This window comes from Nuphar pumila, chromosome 7 (genome assembly GCF_984573655.1).
Source record: "Nuphar pumila chromosome 7, dmNupPumi1.hap1.1, whole genome shotgun sequence".
Lineage (NCBI taxonomy): Eukaryota > Viridiplantae > Streptophyta > Magnoliopsida > Nymphaeales > Nymphaeaceae > Nuphar > Nuphar pumila.
In genome coordinates, this window is record NC_143255.1 from 106,246,894 (window position 1) to 106,270,809 (window position 23,916).

At 38.9% G+C, this 23,916-nt stretch overlaps 2 protein-coding genes across 3 annotated transcripts in view; both read right to left on the reverse strand.

Annotated features, from left to right (window-relative positions):
• Positions 1-8,851, reverse strand: part of LOC149832787 (S-adenosyl-L-methionine-dependent methyltransferases superfamily protein) — a 50,269-nt gene extending 41,418 nt beyond the window's left edge. For both annotated transcript variants that reach the window (XM_090012588.1, XM_090012587.1), the window contains exons 1-2: positions 8,657-8,851; positions 8,372-8,564 (exon numbers count right to left, since the gene is read on the reverse strand). In XM_090012588.1, the coding sequence (XP_089868714.1) occupies positions 8,372-8,564; positions 8,657-8,750 (287 nt within the window). In that variant the 5' untranslated portion in view covers positions 8,751-8,851. The remainder of the gene's footprint in view (positions 1-8,371; positions 8,565-8,656) is intronic.
• Positions 8,852-17,066: 8,215 nt separating this feature from the next.
• LOC149832788 (endoplasmin homolog) lies at positions 17,067-23,645 on the reverse strand. The gene is made up of 15 exons (XM_090014713.1): positions 23,477-23,645; positions 23,136-23,262; positions 22,491-22,644; positions 22,312-22,392; positions 21,843-21,954; positions 21,623-21,749; positions 21,384-21,522; positions 20,327-20,444; positions 20,026-20,213; positions 19,705-19,917; positions 19,225-19,390; positions 18,991-19,132; positions 18,736-18,886; positions 17,951-18,355; positions 17,067-17,502 (listed from the first exon to the last, which is right to left on the reverse strand). The coding sequence occupies exons 1-15, from the start codon at positions 23,538-23,540 to the stop codon at positions 17,248-17,250; spliced, it is 2,442 nt and encodes an 813-aa protein (XP_089870839.1). The 5' UTR covers positions 23,541-23,645; the 3' UTR covers positions 17,067-17,247.
• Between the last annotated feature and the right edge of the window lie 271 nt (positions 23,646-23,916).

Here is a 23,916-nt window from a genome sequence, read left to right on the forward strand (position 1 = left end):
ACAAAATTAAGAAAATAAACATTTTAGCAATATCTATTTGCAAAACATATGAATAAAAGGTTAAAAAGCCTTTCAGAATATTAAAAAGATTAAGAAAAATCATACTTAAATATAAAAAAGAAAAGTATAAATATTGAAAATATAGTGATATATGAAATATATATTAAAATTTTGATATTCAAGAAATACACCCATATTATACCCTTTATTAAGAAATCCAAGTTCAAAATTGAATTATACACAATCAATGACAGATTTTAAAATGAAAAGGTGAGTAACTGCATAACAAAGATCAAGGTCATAAAAGTGCAAAATTGAAGGACAAGGTGTTGACCATGCGGTCCATGTCTGATATAAGTTTGACTGTGAAGCAACATGGCATGTCCAATGTCCACATCGGTAGCATGTCATGTGTACATGGGGACACCATGCTGAGTAAAGTGTTTGTGTGACGATGAAAAAAGGGATGCATGTCGCTGCTAAAATATGTATATATAAATATATATACATATACTTATATATATAAGTATATATATACATATATGTATATATATACGTATATACTCTTTATTTTCTCATTGTACATTCAAATACCCGGTATTTTCATAATTATTCTGTACTTTTTTACTTTTTGGTTTTTTCCTTTTTGATTTTTTCCTTTTTGATTTTTATTATCTTTTTCCTTTTTTTATTTTTATTTTTAAACCTTGTAATTTGGACCACTAGGGGCCCCACCATCTAGTCGTTGAGAGCCCCAATAGTCATATTAAGAAAATACCCCTATCGAGTATTTGAATGTACAATGAGAAAATAAAGAGTATATATGTATATATATACTTATATATATATATATATTTATTTATATATATATATATTTATATATATACATATTTTAACACGCCTCCTCAAACTTTATAGGGAGATGACCGAAAGTTTGCCAAGAAACATAAAATGCAGAGTTGGAAGCGCTTTGGTGAAGAAGTCGATCAACTGATATTCTGAAGTAACATATGAAAGTATGATGGTTCTTCTGAGAAATTCGTCTCGAACATAGTGGCAATCCATTTCAATATGCTTAGTACGCTCGTGGAATGTATGATTGCTTACGATGTAAATCGCGCTCTTGTTATCACAACACATCTTGGTGGAAGAAGAAATGAGGATGCCCATATCACAGAGGAGACTTCTAAGCCACACAATTTTCATAGTTGTCATCGTCATGGCCCGGTATTCAGCTTCAGTGGATGATAGAGAAACTTTTTTATGCTTCTTACATCTCCACGAAATGAGAAATTCACTTAAAAAAATGCAAAAACCAGTAGTTGAGATTCGATCATTGAGATTTTTCCCCCAATCTACATCAGTATAAGCAGTTAATTCAAGAGATAAAGAAGAGGATAAGAAAAGCCCTTTGGAGATGGTGTTTTTGATATAGCGCACAATTCGCATCATGGTCGCCATGTGAACTGTAGTAGGAGCATGCTGAAATTGACTTGCAGCATGAACCGCATGAGCAATATCCGGACGGGTGATGGATACGTAAGGGATCCAATCAATTGCCGATAGGGGTTAGGATCCTCAAGAAGAACGCCATCCTCAAGTCTCAACTTTGCATTTATAACTTTAAGAGTTTCAACTTTCTTTTCATTTGAAACTCCTGATTTGGTACATATGTCTGCTGCTAATTTCATTTGAGATAGAATGTATCCTCGAGGAGAATATGCCACTTTAATACCTAAAAAATATCTCAAAAACCCCAAGTCAAACATATCAAAAGTTTTCTTTAACATAGACTTAACATTATTTACTCCCTTTTTGTCACTTCCAGTGATATCATATCATCAACATACAGAAGTAGAATAACAATGGAGTCACCTATTTTCTTAACAAAAAGAGCAGTGTCAATATAACAAGAAATAAAACCCAAATTGATTAATACATTACTAAACTTGTCATACCAAGCTTTGGAGCTTGCTTAAGGCCATATAATGCCTTTTTTAATTTCAAAATTTTACCATTTAAATTCATGCCAGGAGGTGGTTCCATATAAACTTCTTCACCCAGATCTCCATTTAAAAAGGCATTCTTGACATCAAGTTGAAAAATGGGTCATTTTTTAATAGAGGCTATTTCAATAAGGGCTCGAACACTAGTCATTCGAGCAACAGGGGCAAAAGTCTTATCATAATCCACCCCATATTCTGGGGTATATCTTTTGGTTACTAATTGAGCCTTAAATCTTTCTAAAGAACTATCACTTTTAGTTTTTACTTTGAAAACCCATCTACATCCAATGGGTTTCTTGCTAGTAGGAGGATCAATGATTTTCCAAGTTTGTGCTTTATTAAGTGCATTAAGTTCAAGTTCCATTGCTTCATTCCAATGAGCATATTGTTTGGCATCATTATAATGGGATGGTTCATGGAAAGAATGAAGAGCTAACAAACAAGTTCGAAAATTTGGAGAAAAAGAATCATAAGATACAAATCTATTAGGTATTTTAGAAATACGATTTGATCTCCTTTGAGAGGATTCTTCTAACGATTCGTTTTGAGAGAAGTTTTCAAGGGCACACGGAAGATTATTTTCATTTCTTCTAGTATAAACTTGTATATGACTTGTTATATTTTCATTTAGGTTTTCATGTGGATCATGTTGCTCATCATTTTGAGGTTCAATATGATCCTCAATGGCAGCTACAGGAGGTTCAATAGTTTCAACATGATTGTCTATGCATTTTTCTTGAGATAACAAGTCAAACAAAAAAGAATAATCAACATTTTCATTTAGGTTATGCGAAAAAACATTTTTTTCTTCTAGAAAAGTGACGTCTTTTGAGATATAAAGTTTTGTTATTTAATAGGTCAAAACAGCGGTAACCTTTTTGTTTTTCGTCATATCCTAAGAAAATACATTCAATTGCCCTTGAAAAAAATTTATCATTTTTGTGAGTTAGAACAAAACACTTACATCCAAAAACTCTTAGTTTTTTATAGTCGAGAGACATATTATAAAGTTTTTCAAACAAAGAAAGATTTTTCAAAGAAGACGCGGGTGTTCTATTAATTAAATATATTGAAGTCAGAACAACTTCGGCGCAAAAGGATTTTGAAATATTTTTGAAAACTAATAGAGTTCTTGTTGCCTCTAGCATGTGTCTATGGTTTCTTTCCGCAAGACCATTTTGTTGCGGAGTGTTTGGACAAGAACAATGATGAAAAATTTCATTTTCTTTCAAATATGTTTGAAAATCATTAGACATGTATTCTCCTCCCGAGTCAGATCTAAGAATGGACAGGTTTCCTAAAAATTGATTTTTAACCATTGCATGAAATTCTTTAAAAAAAGAGAAACCACAAATTTACGGTTTAGGAAGTAAATCCATGTAAATCGAGTAAAATTGTCATCAAAGACAACGTAATATGAGAAACCTCCTTTAGATACAACAGGAGAGGGACCTCATATATCGGAATGAACAAGTTCGAACGGCCGTGTGGGAACATAATTTTTTTGAGGAAATGGAATAGCTTTAGATTTTTCAAAAATGCAATCTTTACAAGTCATGTGTTTGTCTTTACAAGTATTGTCCAAAAAAGGAAACAGAGACACATCTTTAATTCGGATGACCAAGTCTCTTATGTCAAACTTCAATACTTTTGACATTTACAAAATTACAAAATGACTTGGATGGAAGAGTCAAAAAATCCATAAAATAAAGATCGCCCCTCCTATGGCCTTGACCAATCAACTTTCTTGACTGGAGATCCTGCACAGTGCAATCTTTAAGTGAGAAAGAGACTTGGCAACCATGCTCGGTAATTTGAGAGACCGAAAAAAGATTTAAGTTAACTTTTGGAACAACTCTTACTTTAGAAACAAAAAAGTTTTGAGAGGAATTTAAGTCAAGTGTTCTAATACTTTCAATTTTTAAAGATGTCTCATCGGTCGTTGAAACATACGAAGATATAGGGTTGGAGAAAACATTCGAAAAGGAATTTTTATGAGATGTCATATGAAAAAAAGCACTGGAGTCTATGTCATAGGGATTCGGCTAGCAGGGTACCACACCCGCGTCGACGTGACTCGACGCGGGTGCGGCACCGGGTGCGGTCAACCCGATCCTGGGTGCGTTGACCGCACCCCAGGATCATTTACGTCCATTTTTTTGGATTTTTTTTTTTTAAAAAATTGCCCTATGAAATGGGCTGCGAATTTTTTTTTTTTAAATTCTACTGACAGCAGCTGTCTGTCAGCTGCTGATGTCTGTTAGGGCTGCGAATTTTTTAAAAAAAAAATTTGCTGACAGCAGCTGTCAGCAGAAAAACCCGCGTCGGGAAACCCTCGACCCCCTTTATATATATATATATATATATATATATATATATATATATATATATATATATATATATATATATATATATATATATTTACATTTTTGCCCCTACCGCACCCCCGCACCTAGGTCTTTTGGAAGTGCCAAATCCCCGCACCTGCACCCATGTGACATAGACTGGAGTCTAGTATCCACATACCTGGAGGTGATGATGAATAGGCTATGGCGGCTCCAGAAGTTGATGTTGAAGAAGTCTTAAGAAGATGTTGGAGAACTTCAAAAATTTGGCAAAGAGTTTCTTTGATATCTCCTCCATTGATATTTTCTTCTTCCTTCTTTGGAGTGTTTTCTCCAACCGCGGCCACATTTTCTTTAAGCTTTGGACAAACCGGCTTAATATGTCCATGTTTATTATAATAGTGACAAATCACTCCCTTTCTATACCCATTATTTTTTGAAAAATGGGGCGGTCTATATACTTTTACATTGGTTCCCGGCCTAGTAATAGACAAAATTTCATCATTCTTAAGGCTTATGACAAGACGAGTTTCCTCTTGGCATACTTCGGCAAGAGCATCTTCCATAGGCAAGGCTTTACTTCTATGAAGAAGAAATGCCCTAACTTGTTCAAATTCGGGCCTAAGCCCATGAAGAAATTGAAAGAAATGCTCTTTTTCAATTTGTTCTCTTCTAAGCTCAATATTTTTCGGAGCCACCCACTTAGGCTCAAGAAGAGCGAGTTCATCCCAAAGAGGGGTTAAAGCACTAAAATAATCACGGACACTCATGTCCGCTTGTCTAGTAGATCGAATCTTTTCTTGACAAAAAAATTGTCTAGCTAGATCTTTTTGGGTATACATACCCTTAAGGAAGAACCATGCTTCATTGGCTCTCCTAAATTTAGCAATGTTGGCACAATTTTTAATATCAACATTGTTCATGAACCATGCCAAAATTTTGGCATGGTTACTTTCCCAATCTTCTACATTGGATTGGTGCTCATTAATGGCTTTGATGCGGTCATCTCCATCTAGAGCTCTCTCAACACCTCCTTCAATTTTGGTGAGCTTTAAGGTGGGTTCAAGAGTGGTGCCCATCACAAAGCCCCATAACTTCTTACCTCTTAGATGATTTTCCATAGTCGATGCCCACATAAGATAGTTTGTGCCATTGAGTTTGAAGGAGAGCTCAACTCTTGATTCATGCTCCATTGATGACGGAAAAGATAGAAAATGAAGAGCCCCAAAGATCTTTCAAGAATATTGAAAATCCAATAGCTTTGATACCATGTAATGAGAATAGCAGAAGCACCAATAATCCAAATATCTCTTTAAAAGAGGCAAACAAAGAGCCAAGAGCACAAGCACGTAAAGTGCACAAATAACCCACTAAGGGGTGAAGAGCCTAAGAGGCAAAAAATATTATTGAAGAGAGAGACAAAGTGGGTTGAAAAGCCTTACAACACAAGAGGGAGAGCCCTCTTTTTATAGAGGAAAAAAGTAGGAGAGAGAGGGACCACTTCGGGCTCCTTTCTAGTCGTTGGTCCCAACGACTAGAAGGGAGCCCCAAGTGGTCCCTCTCTCTCCTACTTTTTCCCTCTATAAAAAGAGGGTTCTCACTCTTGTGTTGTAAGGCTTTTAAGCCCACTTTGTCTCTCTCTTCAATAATATTTTTTGCTTCTTAGGTTCTTCACCCCTTAGTGGGTTATTTGTGCACTTTAGGTGCTTGTGCTCTTGGCTCTTTGTTTGCCTCTTTTAAAGAGATCGTTGGATTATTGGTGCTTCCGCTATTCTCATTACAGCCGCAACACACACACACTTACATGGAACTTCTGAAGTTTATACCATAAGAATCATCTTTTTTACAAAGATATACCATAAGGTTTGCCTTCAAATTGTCCCAGTGGATGCAGCACAAGGATGCTGCATTTAAATCCTCATCCAAGAAGTTACTTTTATGTCCATCAATAAACATTAAAAATAGAGCTTATTGACCTTGAATTTTTATGTGTTCCCTATAGATCAGGCTTGAATATATGAACCCATTTTATACCCACCACAATGCCATACGTTGATCTATCAAAACTTCTCATCTTCCACATTTATGTAAGGTGTCGCATGTCATTCTTTACTTGTATCTACCATTGATTCTAGCATGCCAAATTCAGTTAGATATCTTTTGATTCTCCAGCAAAAAAACTTGATTCCCAATAGAAAATATTCCATGGCTCAACCATTTGATAATGTGATGTCAAACTCATAGATAACACATGTCATTGTTCATTATCCTTGACCATTTGGAATTTACCCTCATTTCTCCTTTTATTTCAACAATATGAAAAGGGCCGATCAATCCTATGCCTCTGTATGGTTCAGGCACGAAACTGTTGTTGTTACTAGTAAGAGATTCTATATTCCTGGAAACATCATTTACAGTAGAAATTTCCCAAGTGATCTCCATGTGCTCTCTTGAATATTGGGAACCAGCTCCAGCTGTAGCTCATGTTTGCAATAATTCTTTTATCTGATGTTTTCATGAATTTGAAATTGGAGTTGCATAAATTTTATTAACATCAAAAAATCAAACTGACATGTAAATCTGCTATTGTTTAGGAGTATACTGCACATGTCACTAACAAATATGTACATCACAACCTTCTATTAAAGCCTGTCATTCAAATAATAGGAATGCGTGCATGTCACCATAGATATGGATTGCACAGAGATTACAATGATTTATGTATCACGACCATTCATGAAGTCATTTCATAACATACTGAACTGAACAGGAGGTGAATTTGCTTACACAATCCGTGTAAATCATTGAAACAGAGCCCTAACTCTATGATGGCGTTTTCTTTTCTTTTCTTAATCTTCCATTCTGGTATTTAGAAATTTATTATCTTAAAACTTTAACAGAAGGTCTACTGATGACAATAGAGTATTGGTTACTATACAAGAGCATTACCGCTATCTAGCAATATCTTGCCTGGCAAGCTTTGCTACCAGGAAAGGAACTACTAGATAAGGAAGACAACAAAAAAGATGAGATTAATTTCTTTCCATGATTAAAAGAAACATAACAAACAAGTAGTTATCTGAGTTTTGATGAATGCCCTTGATATCATGATTTATAAGCAAATATAAGATGCAATAATAAAACTCAACAAGTGATAAAAAAACATTATACATTTATATCCTAAATACAGGTGGATACATTCTTGTGCAAGATAATTGAGTGCATTCGCCTACCAAGATAAATTCCCATTTGTTTGTTATGGGTTCACTGCCAAAAGGACACTCTTTACGGCTGCAGACTTGCTCCTCCCTCCTAGTCCATGATATCCAATTCGTTAAATAAAGGCTATTTTCTTCCAATACTCATAATCCCATCTATTTGTCCATGTTTTCAAGGAGATCTTCTAATACACAACATTCTTTTCAACTAGCTGGTAGTTTAGTTAACTTTCTGTTGGCAAGACTGCCCATCAAAGCTGACCGAGACAAGCAAATTACTATTTAGATCCAAACCATAAGATCTCCAGTTCAAACAAAAAGTGAAGCTTATAGTAGTAGTGGTAGCAGCAGCAATATGGTAAATTGGTAAAATATCATAGGAGCAACCGTTCTAGGTGACACTGGTTAGTATATCATCGGCATCTTCCACATTCTTTTCACAACCATTCATTGTCTTGATCATGGTACACAAATGCTTCGTCTTTTATTCAATATACAGGAAAACAACCAACCAGAATCTTCTCATGAATGTTGACTCAACATGAATTCCGCCTTAAAGTGGCACGAAATGAATCCAAGGAGTGTTCTCTCTTAAAAATAAAATCACCCATAACTCGAGATACAGATTTCAACTACCCATCAATACATAAAATGGGCGGTCAATCAGACCATGAATAGATAGGATAAAAAACAAGATACCAACATCGCAATGCAAAACAATAACCAACCAGTCGAATCAGAAAAAAGGAACTCATTAGAACCAAAAGAGATTATTTCTACAAGATAAAGGAAGAAAACTTACGTCAGAGAAAGAATAGGAGTTCTACCGATGGGTAACTCATAGCGTATAACCGCATCTCTGTTACCGTGTGCGTCTTTTCTCTTGGTTGAGGAGATGGGTTCGTGGTGCCAGCCTGAGAACTCCCAAGGGATCAAGTCAAAGCCGTGAGTTGCTTTTCTAGAGACGCGCTGGATTTCCTTCTGCAGCGGGTCCTCTGCGAGAGGCACCAGCCCAAGATAGAAGAGTGCGTGAAGCGTGAGGATTCGAATCGCATCAAATTCTGGAAAGGAAGAAGATGGGTCGTACCACATGAAGATGATGGCGATGGTGTTGAACGGAGAGCACGACGAAGGATCGCCCACCTCACAGATGCAGCCGACGGACAAGATGGCTTCTCCATGTTGCCGTCTCTCTCTCTCTGATACGAGAAGTCTCTCTGTGTGATATGAGAACTAGGGAAGGCATGGATCGGGGAAACGCGGATGTGCAGGGTGGAGTTACTTTTCCTCTGCCCCGTCCTCAGTCATGGTCATGAAAATTATTAATATATCTTTAATATTTTATTAAATAATATTTAAATCCCTTATATATATTCATTTTCTAACCTTAAGTTACCACATCTTTCTCTTCTCTCTCTCTCTCTCTCTCTTTTTATTAGTCCAATTAAATCAGATTAATTGGATCCACGTGCTTCACAAATACGTTTGGATTTGTACCAGGGGCAATATGGGTCCAATAACAGGATTTGAAACCATAAAGGTAAGACTAGGTGGGTCATTTGTAGTAGGAATGAGATAGGCTTGGTACGGAAAAGGTTGAGTTTGAGTTTAGTTATGAAGTTCTGAAAGTCCCTACTTTATCTTTTTAAGGGAATGGCTGCAGCCCACAAGAGTTCTCATCTGCTTGGAGCGACTTATAAGCGTCACCAAATTGACGGTCTGTGATGTTTGGAACCATGAGGTCCTCCCTGCCCATCAACCAGAGGCCAGACAACATGCAGTCAGTGGCAGTGGGGTTTTCTCTTGAACTAACCAAAAGAAAAAAGGAAGAGGGCAGCCTTAGACTTCCATTGAACAAGAAAAACCTTGTGAAGCATGGATTGTGAAACCGGGTGAGAGACTGGGCCTACTGCTTACCGCCAACATTGGAGGGAGTTTTTTGCTGTATATGCTTAGGGTTACTCCGGCAACTCAGCTAAGCAATCAACATGCCCCGGAGTTAACGAAATCATTCAGAAATCCACAAGTGTTCATCTGAGTTCACCGTGAAGCCATGTGTGAAGAATGAAGATGGTAATAGAGGTGACATCGGTGGCAGCAAAGTGGCCATTGTATGGCAGTTGGATAAAATTCATGCAAAGCGCATTGGCAGAGGAAACAATACATTGTGGTTGTCCATCACAAAAGACTGGAAAAGTTGGTATCTTTAATAAGACTAATGTGTTCCCAAATCCCTTTGAACGTTCATTGATATCAGCAATAATGGATGAGTTTTGACACTCAAAATAACATCTTATGCACATAAGCTACAAACTTTGCACATTTTGGTCATAGAAAAGATGCTGGAAATCCCAAAGGGATCAATAAGATGATGGGACGGCTGGGGGTTTTCGGGCGAAGCCTTAATCGGCATCCCTGTGTGGCGGTGGCCCTGCATAAAAAACAGAAAAGCAGAGCGTACCTGAGGCGGCCATTATCGGAGGGCGGAGGACGTTGCCGGAGAAGGGCTCTCTTCAACTCAGCCGGTCTGCAGTCACCACAAGCGCAGGCCTTCGTATGCAGACGGTGAGTCGACCTCTTCTCTCCTAATCTCTATATTTTTGCACGCTCAAAGGGTTGCTCATGAAACCCTTTATAAGCTCAAAATGGGAACGGTTGAGTAACCATTCCCTCTGATTGCAGGTTTAACGAAAGGAACACATTCATGTGGGGAAGCGTTACCCACATCGTGGGTAACCACCACCAACGTGGTGGTTTAACCCAACATTCTCTCACTTATTTCGACGATAAACCCTTTAACCAGAAAACCTTATGGGAATAACTTGATGAATAGAATGACCTTTTTATTTTATTCTAAAGGTCCTTAGGTGAATCTCTAATCCTTAAGAGATTGACAACAACCATAATGAGAATAAAAAACTGAAAGTGATCACTTTATTTATATGCATATGTCAAAAAGAGTTTAACAATCTCATCCTCATTACATGTTTGGAATATAATCCCGGTGCTAGCCCTTTAGTAAGAGGATCAACGATCATCTCTTTGGTACCAATATTGACAATATGCACTAAATGATTCTTTGTCCTTTCTTTAACAACAAAATACTTCAATTACATATGCTTGCATGACATAGTACTTTTGTTGTTGTTCGAAAAGGACACCGCAGCTTCATTATCACAGTAAACCTTCAGTGGCTTCCCAATGAAATCGATCATCATTAACTGTGATATGAAGTTCTTTAACCATATAGCCTGCGAAGTAGTCTCGTACAATGTTATGAATTCTGACTCAATGGTGTAGGCAGCAGTGGTCGTCTGTTTTCCACTCCTCCAAGAGATCGCGCCCCCAGCAAGTAAGAAGACGTACCCAGTAGTAGACTTTCTATTATCAAGGCATCCTCCTAAATTCGCATCTGAGTAGCCAATGACCTCGAGGTGATCAACTTTATGATACGTTAACATATAGTCTTTTGTCCCTTGCAAATACCGCAAGACTTTCTTGGCAGCCTTCCAATGGGGTAAACCTTGATTAGACTAAAATCTGTCAAGTACCCCTACTGCAAAAGAAATATCTGGTCGAGAACATGTCTGCTCGTACTGCAAGCTGCCAACAACTGATGCATATGGATAAGCACTCATATGTGCTTTGTCAATATTGTTCTGTGGACAATCTTTCAGGCTCAGCTTATCACATTTTGATATGGGTGTAGAACTAGGAGAACAATTCTTCATTCCATATCTCTTTAACACATTTTCTATATAGAATCTTTGGGAGAGGCCTAGAAAACCTTTTGCTCGGTCTCGACGGATCTCAATGCCAAGAACGTAAGCAGCCTCACCCATATCTTTCATATCAAAATGTGATGCAAGAAGCTGTTTTGTCTCTGAAAGCAACTTTATATAGTTGGTTGCAAGTAAAATGTCATCCACATACAACATCAATATAATGAACTTACTCTCACTTTCCTTAAGGTATATACATTGATCAATAATGTTTTCTGTAAACCCGAAAGTCACAATGACTTGGGAAAATTTAATATACCATTGTCGGTAGGCATGTTTAAGTCCATATATTGATTTGTTAAGCTTGCAAACCAAACGATCATTTTTAGAGAAACCAAGAGGTTGTTCCATGTATACCTCTTCATTCAGATCCCCGTTGAGGAACGTTGTTTTCACATCCATCTGATGTAGCTCTAAGTCATAATGAGCTACGAGGGCCAAAATTATCCTCATTGACTCCTTAGTTGAGACAGGAGAAAATGTCTCATTATAGTCAATGCCCTCCATTTGGGTGAATCCTTTAGCAACCAATCTTGCTTTATGTCTCTCTATGTTACCTTTGGAGTCCTTCTTGGTCTTAAAGACCCATTTACATCATACAGACTTTACTCATTTAGGTAACGTGACAAGATCTCACACTTGATTTTTAGTCATAGAGTCTAACTCTTCTTTCATGGCTTCTATCCAGTGCGAAGATTGTTTGCTTTCAACAGCTTCATAAAAGTCAACAGGTCATCATCAATATCTATGAAATCACCAGGCTCCTGAAGGTATACCACATAATCAGGATGCATGGCAGATCTCCTAATCTTTGTGGATCTCCAAACAGGTCGTTCCTCAAGCTCAAATTGAACCTGATCATCATGTTCGTGTTCTTCTGCATTGTCCACAATATGTTCACTTTGGATTTGTGCATTAACAATCGAATGATCAACCACACTATCATTAGGAATAACAATGTGGTATCTTTCAATGTTTTCCTTAACAGGTGACGAAACTGGATCATGTACTTCCTCAAAACAAAGGCTTTGAAGTGCACTCAATCTTACTGAATCATATTCTAGGAATTTAGCCTTATCTGTTTCAACAATCTGTGGTGAGTGAGATGGGCAATAAAACATGTACCCTTTTGATCTTTTTGGATAACCAATGAAATATCCACTGGTTGTTCTTGGATCAAAGGCTTTAATGTGAGGGTTATACAGTTTAGCCTCTGCAGGACATCCTCATATGTGCATATAAGACAATGATGATTTCCTACATGTCCACAGCTCGTAAGGAGTTTTAGGCACAGATTTCGTAGGAACCTTATTCAAAATATGCACAGCGGTCCTTAAGGCTTCACCCCACAACTTTATGGGAAGTGTTGAATAATTCAACATGACCCTGACCATTTCTTTAAGCGTATGATTTCTCCTTTCAGCTACACCATTCTGATAGGCACTATCAGGCATGGTATATTGAGGCACAATGCATTCCACTTTAAGAAATCGCGCTAATGGTCTTTCCCTTTGTCCCATCTCAGTAAACATACCATAATATTCGCCACCTCTATCAGACCTGACTATTTTAATTACCTTATCGGTTTGTTTCTCTACTTCTTTCTTAAATTTTTTAAACATCTGAAAAATATCAGATTTTTCAAAAAACAAGTAGAGATACATATACCGGGAATAGTCATCAATAAAGGTGACAAAATATTTTTCGCCTGTGTAACAGGGAGAAAACGGTCCACATACATCCGTATGGACTATTTCTAATATCTCACTACTGTGTTTGACACCCTTTTTATATGTGTTTGTATGCTTAGCCTTTATGCAATCAACACATGGGTCATTGTCAGTAAAATCTAGAGATTGCAAGATCCCTTCATTTACAAGTCTCTTTATTCTCTTTTCAGAGATATGACCCAACCTTCGATGCCAAAGCATGTAAGATTTATCATCTGTCATGCTACGTTTATTTCCATCCAATGTGTATTTAGAAGTCAGAGACTCCTGAGTTTGGATCTTCACATTCAATCTATATAAACCATCATAAATTAATGCAAAACCAATTTCAATTGAATTTCTGAATATGAACAATTTAAAATTTTCAAACTTAAAACAATATCCAAATTTATCTAACTTTGAAATTGAAATTAAGTTTCTACTATATGATGGAATATAAAAGACATCATGAAGATCTAAGACTACACCCGTATCCAGAGTAATCCTGCAGGTTCCAACATTCTTCACATGTGAATGCATCTTGTTTCCCGAATAGATGCTTTTCTCATGCATTGTCGGTTCCCTTCTGCTCAGAAACAACTGTAGACAATTGGAAATATGAACAGTAGTACCAGAATCAATCCACCAGCTATTTTCAGGAATGTGTAATAAATTACATTCATGAGAAACTAATGACAAATTACCTCTCTTTTTCAACCACTTCTTGTACTTTATGCAATTTGCCTTCATGTGTCCCTTCTTCTTGCAAAAGAAACACTTTATGAGAGCAGAGTTGAATTGCTTGTCTTGGGATGACTTATCCACAGTTGGCTTCTTCCTAGCATTTCTCTTAAATGCATTCTTCCTTGGTCCTACCTTGGACGTATGAGAAGCCATATGTGCACTCTGCACCTTCTCACCTTTCATCCTCTCTTTTTCTTCAACATACTTGGACATGAGTTCATTAAATGTTCATTCATCATTATGTGTGTTGTACGAGATTTTGAAAGGTTCGTATTCCAATGGTAAGGATGTTAGGACTAAATGCACTAGGAAAGAATCAGAGATGGTGAGCTTCATGTCATTCAGCTGAGATGCTATGTTCCTCATCTCCAAAATATGGTGGTGAATGTTTCCCCCTCCAGTATATTTCATAGATATCAGTTTTGACATCAGAGTACTGGCTCTGGCCTTGTTTGAACTCACAAATTATGCCTCAATGGCATTCATGAATTCTCTCACTGTTCTGCATTGTGGGATAGCACTTTGAATGTTCTTAGCTACTTTAGATTGCAAAAGCAACAAGCTAAGCCTGTTCGAGCGCTCCCACTTCTCAAAAGCAATCTTTTGATCAGCAGTGCTCTGATCAGTGAGGACAGCGGGTTCATCTATCCTTGGGGCCAGATCTAGATCCATATACCCTAATGCAAAAAGAACAGTTTCTTTCCAATCACTAAAATTAGATTCATCTAGAAAATGTATAGAGTTAGAGTCATCTAAAATCATAGAACTAGAAGCTGCATGACAAAAGACACGTATCAAGAAACATTCATACGAGACTAAAACTTTAGTGGAAAAAGCAAAATAATAAAGGCCCTTGATGTGCTTCTTTCCAGGCGAGTGTAGGGGGTCATCGGAGTCCTACTTTGGTAAGAGCTCCAACACACGAAACCACTTCGCCTACCGACCATATTCGGTAAAACTAAGGTTCTTGTGAAGTTATATCATCAACACAAGGTACATTTGGATACTCATGTATGATGTATCTCGACACATTTACCTTATTCTACCCTACTTAAATTTCAAACACGATAAAACTACCTTTGGGTCGTTTATCGTTTCATGAATATAAGTACAACAGTAATATTGATTAAAACCGTATGATAGTACAATATTTTTGACAACATACGTGTATTCAATCACTTTGGTGACATGAATACACTAAGTTATCTGACCATCCTTAATGTCAATATTATATACAAAATAATATCTTAAAATAGTTCGTAAACTGAATGAACCAGACATATAACTCTTGAAATGGTTCTAAAACTGAATGAACCTAACATATGTTTCACGAACCGGTCTTAAAGCACTCTGAACCGGCCTGAAACAACCCAGAACCGGTCATTCGAGGGTCTGAACCGGTTCTGAACCTTATGAACCGGGTCAAGTATGAACAAAAGTTCATAAAAAACCCTATAACCGAATGTCAAAATCCATGTATTTTCTTATATTTAAGAAAATAGAGTCTTAGCATCTCGGAACCGGTGAGAAACTGGAAGGAACCGGCCAAAAACAGCTCTGAACCGGTCCCGAAAAGGGTCTGAGTCAGTCTTTGATCCGGTTCAGGCCAAATAGTGCCTGGACCCTTCTAGATCTGGGTCAGACCCAACTGTAACCGAATCCGGGTCAGACCCGAAATTATCTGGATCCGGGTTGGACCCGGTACAGGTCAGATCCTGGTCAGACCCGGTAATGACTGGATCCGGGTCGGACACAGTAATAACCGGATCCGGGTCTGACCTGGTACAGTTTGGATCCGAGTCAGACCCAGTAAGATCTGGATCCGGGTCGGACCTGGTAATAACTGGATCCGGGTCGGACCCGATTTTTACCTTATCCGGGTCGGACCCGATACTTACCGGATCCGGGTCTGACCCGGGGGTTCCTTGATCCGGGTTGGACCCGGTATAGACCGGATCCGGGTCTGACCCGGTAGCTACCAGATCCGGGTCTGACCCGGTAGCTACCAGATCTGGGTCCGACCCGGGGGCTCCTTGATTCGGGTCGGACCCGGTACATACCGGATCCGAAAAACGGATCCCGTTAAAAACGTGAAATACGAAATAGGGTTTTCAAAACCCAATTTCGCAGTTTCACTCACCGCCGCCGCCTACCGGCAACCAATGCTTCCGCTTGATGGCGCCTCTTCTCCGGCGAAAGCAGCCATCCGCCGACCAAAAACGCAGAAACCCCTACAAAAAAAATTCGACGACTCAATAGTCGTCGGCGACGGTTCTTGCAGCTTTTTAATGGCGGATGGAGAAGGAACCGCCGACGGTGTCCTCGCCGACAGAAAAAAAACCCTCAAAAACAAAGGTAAGATAGTTTTTTTTTTAATCAGTCTGTCGCCCAATGGCCACAGTCGCCGACTTCTGGCGACCAACAGCAGTGTCACCCCACGGTGACCTGCTTTGCTGGACGACACAGAGCACACCCCGCAGCGGAAGCGGGGTGTGGGCCCATAACCCAATTGTTGGGACGACTCGGGGTTTTTCGGCGAAGCCTTAATCGGCATCCTTGTGTGGCGGTGGCCCTGCATAAAAAACAGAAAAGCAAAGCGTACCTGAGGCGGCCATTATCGGAGGACGTTGCCGAAGAAGGGCTCTCTTTAACTCAACCGGTCTGCAACCACCACAAGCGCAGGCCTCCGTATGCAGACGGTAAGTCAACCTCTTCCCTCCTAATCTCTGTATTTTTGCACGCTCAAAGGGTTGCTCATGAAACCCTTTATAAGCTCAAAATGGGAACGGTTGAGTAAATGTTCCCTCTGATTGCAGGTTTAACGGAAGGAACACATTCATGTGGGGAAGCGTTACCCACATCGTGGGTAACCACCACCAACGTGGTGGTTTAACCCAACTTCAGAAGCTTGGTGTATGCTTGTAGTTCAAGCTTGCAGCCTTCTGTCTGAGCGAAACGAAAAGGTGGATAAGAACTAGGAAGAAAAACTCACAGCTGGATCTTTGGGCCCTGAATTTGGTCAAGTTAAAAGGGAAGGAGAAAAAGCAGGCTGAAACATTTTAACCAAAATACTTGAAACAATTAAAGTCGTATGCTTGCCATATTTATACTACAACATAATGACAGATCAACCGCAACCACGGGAGAAAACAGAGAACGAAACATAGGATGCCAGCAAGCATTGAGCAAGATTTGGTATAAGTTGCTGTAGCTTAATGATTGCATAGAGATGATTATATTTTGTAGAAGTAAACAAGCAAGAGCACTAACCGGGAGAAGAAATTTTACTTAGCGTAAATCCAGTCAAAACCACCATGAAAATTCTTGGCTGACAAGGGCACTAGTACAGTTGGGTTAAAATCTAACCTACACTCAGACTTACGGTTCAACGATTTTATGGACTATCAAAATTACCGAGCAGAAACAACCACTCTGCTAACAAACTACAACTCATCCTTGACATCTTCTGGTTCCTTAACATCATCATCACTCTTTGGCTTTTCCTCCATGGCATCAGCCTCCACCTCTTCCTCCACATCATCTTCCTCTTCTACGGTTGCATCTGGGCTGATATTCAGACCCGCTTTCACGGAACCGTAGATTCTGGAAGCAAAATCTTTTGGATCATTCAGCATGAAACCACTCTCCATCAGTGCAGTCTGGTACATGAGACGAGCAGTCTGTTTCACACTCTCATCCTACAGTTCCAAGTTACAATACGTGAGACCGACCACAATCCCAGCCAAGTGAAACAGAAAATCAAGCAGTGAAAACAAAACCACTATCTCTCACAGCAAAACAAACAAAAGGAATGAATTGGTAAAAGTGCAATAAGCAGCAACTGAATGATTGACCATCAATCAGTGATAGCGACTGAATTAGTGGGCACTGGGCACCATTTCTTGTGGTTTCAATCACTTGTTGCAGTTGAAACCAATTAGAGAATCATTAAAGCCTGTGACAATAACTCATCTCACTCCCGCCCATTCAATCATGACCAGTATTGGCCAAAAGCTGCCTTTATCAATGCACTGTGCTAGTTATTATTGATCTTTAGCGACATTTCAAGAATAAACCACCATGGCTTTGCAGATAGGGACACCAATACTATTCAAAAGGATTCAAATATCAAGCCTAAAACCATACCTCCGGATCCTTGACAACTCTCTCCCTCAGTTCCTTGATAATGGGATGCCTGGGGTTGATCTCAAGTACCCTCTTGCCACGCATATATGCCTGCCTACTGGCATCCGAAAGAGTCTGTGACTGCATGATCTTCTCCATGTTGGCACTCCAACCGTACTTAGATGTAACCACCACACAAGGGGTCTGATCCAATCGGTTGCTGACCTTTACACTGTCGACACCCTCGCTTGAAAGATCATCCTTCCACCACTTGGTTAACTCTTTGAAGGATTCCTTGAGATCCTTGTCCTTCGATTCCTTTCCTAGTTTCAGGCCCTCCTTGGACACATTCTGGAATTTCTTGTCCTCATAGTCCATCAAGTATTGCATCAGGTATTCATCCACTGGATCTGTGAAGTAGATAACCTACAAACAAATGGAACAAGTGAATGCAAGCATAATGATATGCAAGTTGATGGCTTCTGGATATCAAACCAAGAAGCAAATCCATCTCTGTGAAACGAATTTACTTCCATCTACCCGGAATAAAATGAAATTTTCCATGTGTCAAAAATCTGCCTTTAAAGTAGAGAAATAAACAGAAGGGGGTAGTAATCTTCTATTCCTGCATGCAAAATGGCAATGTATGTGACAGCTTTTTCCTTAACAAGAGCAAAAGTCTTTCAAATTAGTAGAGCATAGTAATGAAAGGCATTCCTAGTTTATGATTTTCAAAAGTAGGTTAAAATTTCCCCGACTTTTGGGAAAAATCAAAAAAATTCTGAACAGAACTTTTCCAGCAATACCTCGTAGCCTTTCCTTGTAAGCCTCTCAAGGAACGGTGACTTCTCTAGCTGTTCCTTGTTGGTTCCTGTTAGGTAGAAAATGTCCTTCTGTCCCGGTTTCATTCTCGATATGTACTGATCTAGTGAAGCAGGCTTGCCTTCAGACTTTGTACTGCAACCAGGATGAGGGGAAGTGTATCAGTTATTTATAATTCAAAATATGCACACACAAAGATTATTTACTAGGGCAATGAAAGCAGGAATTTGACCAGTTACCTTTCAAATCTAAGAAGTTTTGCAAGTCTGTTCCTGTTAGACGCATCTTCGATTATGCCAAGTTTAATAGACTTGCCAAACTCTTTCCAGAACTTGGCATACTGGCCCTTTTTCTCATTATTCTCAGATTCTGCTACAGCATCTGGTAACAAAAAAAATACCCTCAGATAGGTATGATATAGATAATAGCATAAACAGTGTCCACTAAATCTCAGCAGCATTTCAGACTCTAACCTGTTTTATCCTTGTCATTGGACTCATCAGGATCCTCATCTGCAATCCGACGGATCATATCAAGAGCTTTGCGGATAAGTTTCTTCTTGATAGTTTTCAAGCTGCCGTGCTGTTGAAGCATTTCACGTGAAACATTGAGCGGTAAAGTGTCGGAGTCAACAAGGCCCTGTGAAATACAAATGGATAAGAAATTCAGATCCCCATTATAGAATAAGAACTAAACTGCACTCAAACAAGTTATATAGTAATATAAATCTGAGAGACTTAATGATGGCAAAGTGGGTCTGAACCTTGAGAAGTGTGCTTTCAGTATTCAGTCATCTTGGTTCAAGAATTGAAATGCTCAGGCAACACAGTAAGTGCAAGGAGACACCATCAAAATTCAGTGATGGATATGATCCAATGCAAGACATTTCCTATCCCTGATTGGGTTACACAAGCTCTAAGCAGTTGAAAACTGATAACACAACATATAATTACCTTCAAGAAGTTCAGGTACTTTGGTAGAAGTTCATCAAATTCATCGGAGATGAACACACGACGAACATAGAGCTTCAAGTTTGACTTGTTGTTGTAGTAGCTCTCGTATAGGTCATGAGGAGCCTTAGGAGGCACAAACAGGACAGCCTTGAACTCAACATCACCCTCAGCAGTAAAATGGCTCCATGCTAATGGCTTCTCCTCACTAATGTCCTGGTTAAACAAAAAGAATATGATTAGAATCAAATGCAACTTTCCAGGGCATGATTCAAAGAAAACCTTCAGCAAGTTATTTTATGAAATAGGTGTAGATTGATCCACCTTTGCAATGGAATGATAGAATTTTGCATATTCTTCATCAGACACCTCCTTTGGACTCCGTAGCCATATAGCTTTGACATCATTCAAGCGATCCCATTCATAAGTTGTTTCCTTCACTTTTTTCGTCTTTGGCTTCTTTTCAACATCTTCCTCTTCAACTTCTTCATCCTCTGAGCTGCTGCTCTCAGCTGTCACATTGAAAAAGTGATCAGATTAGAAAGAAAATCGACTATGAGGAATGACCTAAAAATCCAAACTGCAGCAAGAAGACTTGATGCAGAATATGGAGAAGATGACATACTAGTCTCCTCTTCATCACTGGACTCATCTTCATCAGCTCGAACTTCTACATCAACCTCTTTGCTAGACCAAAGGTATATAGGGAAGTTGATGAATTCCGAGTATTTCTTTACAAGCTCCTGCCACCATATGAAGAAATAGTTACTAAAATTGAGTTGTATGGAAGTCACAAATAAGAACTAAAAACTCAATATTGCACCCAAAAAGAAAATCAAATTCATCTGTTCTCATATACAATGCAATGTCAATGGGTAAGCAATGTCAAGCAACAGCTTATATTTGTAAAGATTTTTGCCTGAATAAATTGATTGAATCAAATGCATGCTATCTGTGATAAACCAGATTGAAGGAAGCCAGCCAAATAAACTGGATTCTCGGAAATACCTAATATTTAAGCACCAGAGAGAGATCCTAACCAGCCTCTGTGAAAGGTTTTCATACTTGACTAAGCAAGCAAGGTAACAAGAATGATAACTGAAATTATTTGCAATAAAGAAACCAAATGATAGTGATATGAGCACCTAAGCATTTACATTACTATAAATACATAGGTCCCAATCCAGTATAAACAACCATTTCATGATGTGAAGGCATCATGACAATATTTTATATAATGTACAGAATTTAGGGTGTCTTGATTCTTGAAGCAGTATAAAGAACACAAGAGCTAGCTATTTTGAAAAAGTAAAGACACCAAATGACAGTGGTACAAGCACTTAAGCATTTATGTATTTATAAATCACATAAGACCCAGTCCAATAATACTGAACATATCATGGCGAACAGGCAGAATAAAGTCATGAAATGTACCGTACAGAACTCAGTCTACTTTCAGTAATTGTCATGAATGCCATGCAGCAGTTTAGGCGCATGGTGCAAAGAACATAGTCATATATCCACATAATACAGTAAAATTCAATGCTGCTTTAAATGTTTAACCCCACTATCAGTCACGAATGGCATACTGCTAGTCCCACACATCATGGCATTGAAGAATAACACATAAAAAAGATTAACAATAAGCCAATAATTACTAACGAAGTAATCAAAGCACCCACTTTTAATTTTTCCTCCTGCAAGTATTCACCGGCCTCTTCCCTGAGGTGCAGCCTAACCTCCGTCCCACGACCAAGTGATTCATTCCATGTATCCTCAGAGACTGCAAATGATCCATCAGCTTTTGATTCCCACACATACCTGGAAAAGTGAGAGAAAACCCAAATGGAATAAGAAATGTATAAAACCAAAAAACACAAAATAATTATCCAAAGTCGTCAATTTAAAAATCAATACTTACTGCTTATCATCATTATGCTTGCTAATGACTTCAACATAATCAGCAACGAGGTAGACAGAGTAAAACCCAACTCCAAACTGTCCAATCAGATTAAAGTCACCTCCACTCTGCATTTTCTCCACAAAAGCTGCAATAAAATGGCAAAATCAAACTTCATCAAGAGTTCACCAGCTACTGCACATTTAAAATTGATTCAAATTTTCAGCAGCACAAAAAGTACCTGAAGTCCCTGACTTAGCTATGGTACCCAGGTTCTTGATGAGATCCTCTTTTGTCATTCCAATACCTCGGTCACGAATAGACAACACTTTTTTCTCTTTGTCCAATTTAATCTACATGTAATCAAGAAATATAAAGGTTAAACATCATAAGACAACCAGTTACTTCATCAATTCTTATTCATGAACGGGCTTGATTGTTATATCAAGAAAGCTAAGTTGCAAATGCACCCAAACTATTAGTATTTGCCCCTATTTCAAAGATGCAATTAAAAAAATTGATCATTTTCTCCCAAATTTAAAAGATGCATGTAAAGAAATTTATCATTCTTTTGAACTATTGCTCTATCCTCTTTTTTTGAACTATTGCTCTATCCTTTCATATTTCCGTAACATAATTCTGATTCAAATTAATATATCAAACTTTGTCATCTTAATATGTCCTCATCATAAAACAATTGCAAGGCTAACCTGGATTTCGAGTTTAGTGTTGTCACCTTCACCCAAAATCTCTTTGTCTGTGAGGGAAAGGAACCTGATCTTGTCCAGTGCCTAAGCCAAAAATGCATCACTCATAAAAGTCAGAAAACTCATTCCCCGAAAAACAAAATAAAGCACAGAACCAAAGCAGCAAGATAGTTGACACTCACATCAGAAGCATTGGAGATGAGTTCCCTCAAGAAAATGTCTTTGTTACTGTACAGGGAGTTGATGATAATGTCCATAAGCCTCGACACTTCGGCCTGGAACTCAAATTTCTCCGCATTGTTTCGTAGGGTTTTCCGGGAGATAGACTCCGACTCCCTGAAATCTTACTAATTCAATACTTGTCTGACCCTATAATCTTACTAATTTATGCATTCAAAATTGTCTAAAACACGTACACAAGAAAAGAAAAGAAAATGGCATGAATGTTTCACCGACCCTGCACCCCCATCTCTAAAGCAAAACAGATCCATACAGCTAACTACAAACTAAGAACCGAAATCACCAACATTAGAAATACAAGCTGCCAATTATTCGATAAAGATCATAGACATCAGATCGACTAACTGATCCAAAACACGCAAACAAACTCCGCGACATCGCAAAACAACAAACCGATAGACATATGTTCTTTCCCTTCTCTTCAGATACAAACACAAACACAAGTTCCAAAAAGGATCTGGCCCCAATTACTTCAATTTCCTCGGAAAACAACCGTAAAAGATACATATTATTCAGATCTCGTCCTATGAATACGAGCACAAGCTAACAAAAGCTAAATGCATAGCAAGAGGGAACGGATAAAGAACCTCTGGACGACTTCGGAGTCGGTAGACAAGGCGTCAGGGATCGCGCCGATCTTCTCTTCCACCTTCGGCAGACTAACGGCCTCGTCGGACGCATCGTTCTCCTCCGCATTCGCACGTAAATGTCGCCCTAAAGATCACGCACAGAGACACGGAAAAAACGGAATCTCAGAAACAAATCCACCAGAAATCGAGATCGGGAGCCACAGAAGCAAAACAAGAGATCAACTCGGAAAAACAGAGAGAAATCCTCACGAGATCCCGTCCATCCATCAGCCAGATCCAACTAAAATCAACAACAAGAAAAACAATACTCAGAGAGAAACAAAGGACAGAAAATGCACCTTGATCGGGAAGCAGAGAGAGGAGCAAGAGCAGGAACAAGGCGACGGGAACACTCCACTTCATCGTTGCTGCTTCTTTCAGAGGAAACCGCACGGTGGGATTGGAGCGATCGAGAGGTCACGCCTCACCCGGCGCCACTCCACGGGGCTGCTTAAAATGGGAGCTGCAGCTTCGACGTGCGAGACGGGGTGAGGGTGTTGAATTGTTAAAGTTGTGCCACCGTGGAAGATCCGACGGACCACCAACCTTCTCGCGATGTCACGTTTTTTATCCGACGGCTTCTTTCTTCCCAGCAGGAACGAGGTGATTCCATTCGTCGATGATTCCAGGTGGCCTGGTTTCATTGGCTACCTTCTCCTGCCGTGATATTGTATAGCCTCCGGTGGGTCCGACTGCTTCTAGCGACTTCCATGAGTGAAACTGAGTAGTGATTATTGAC

Excerpts from the sequence above, each read along its gene's own strand:
- LOC149832788 (XM_090014713.1), bottom strand. The coding sequence starts at position 23,540 with ATGAAGTGGAGTGTTCCCGTCGCCTTGTTCCTGCTCTTGCTCCTCTCT. Across the intron at positions 22,393-22,490 it reads TCATCTCCAATGCTTCTGAT|GCACTGGACAAGATCAGGTT; the intron begins GTGAGTGTCAAC and ends TTTTTGGCTTAG. Across the intron at positions 17,503-17,950 it reads GAGTTGTCAAGGATCCGGAG|GATGAGAGTGTGAAACAGAC; the intron begins GTATGGTTTTAG and ends TTGGAACTGTAG.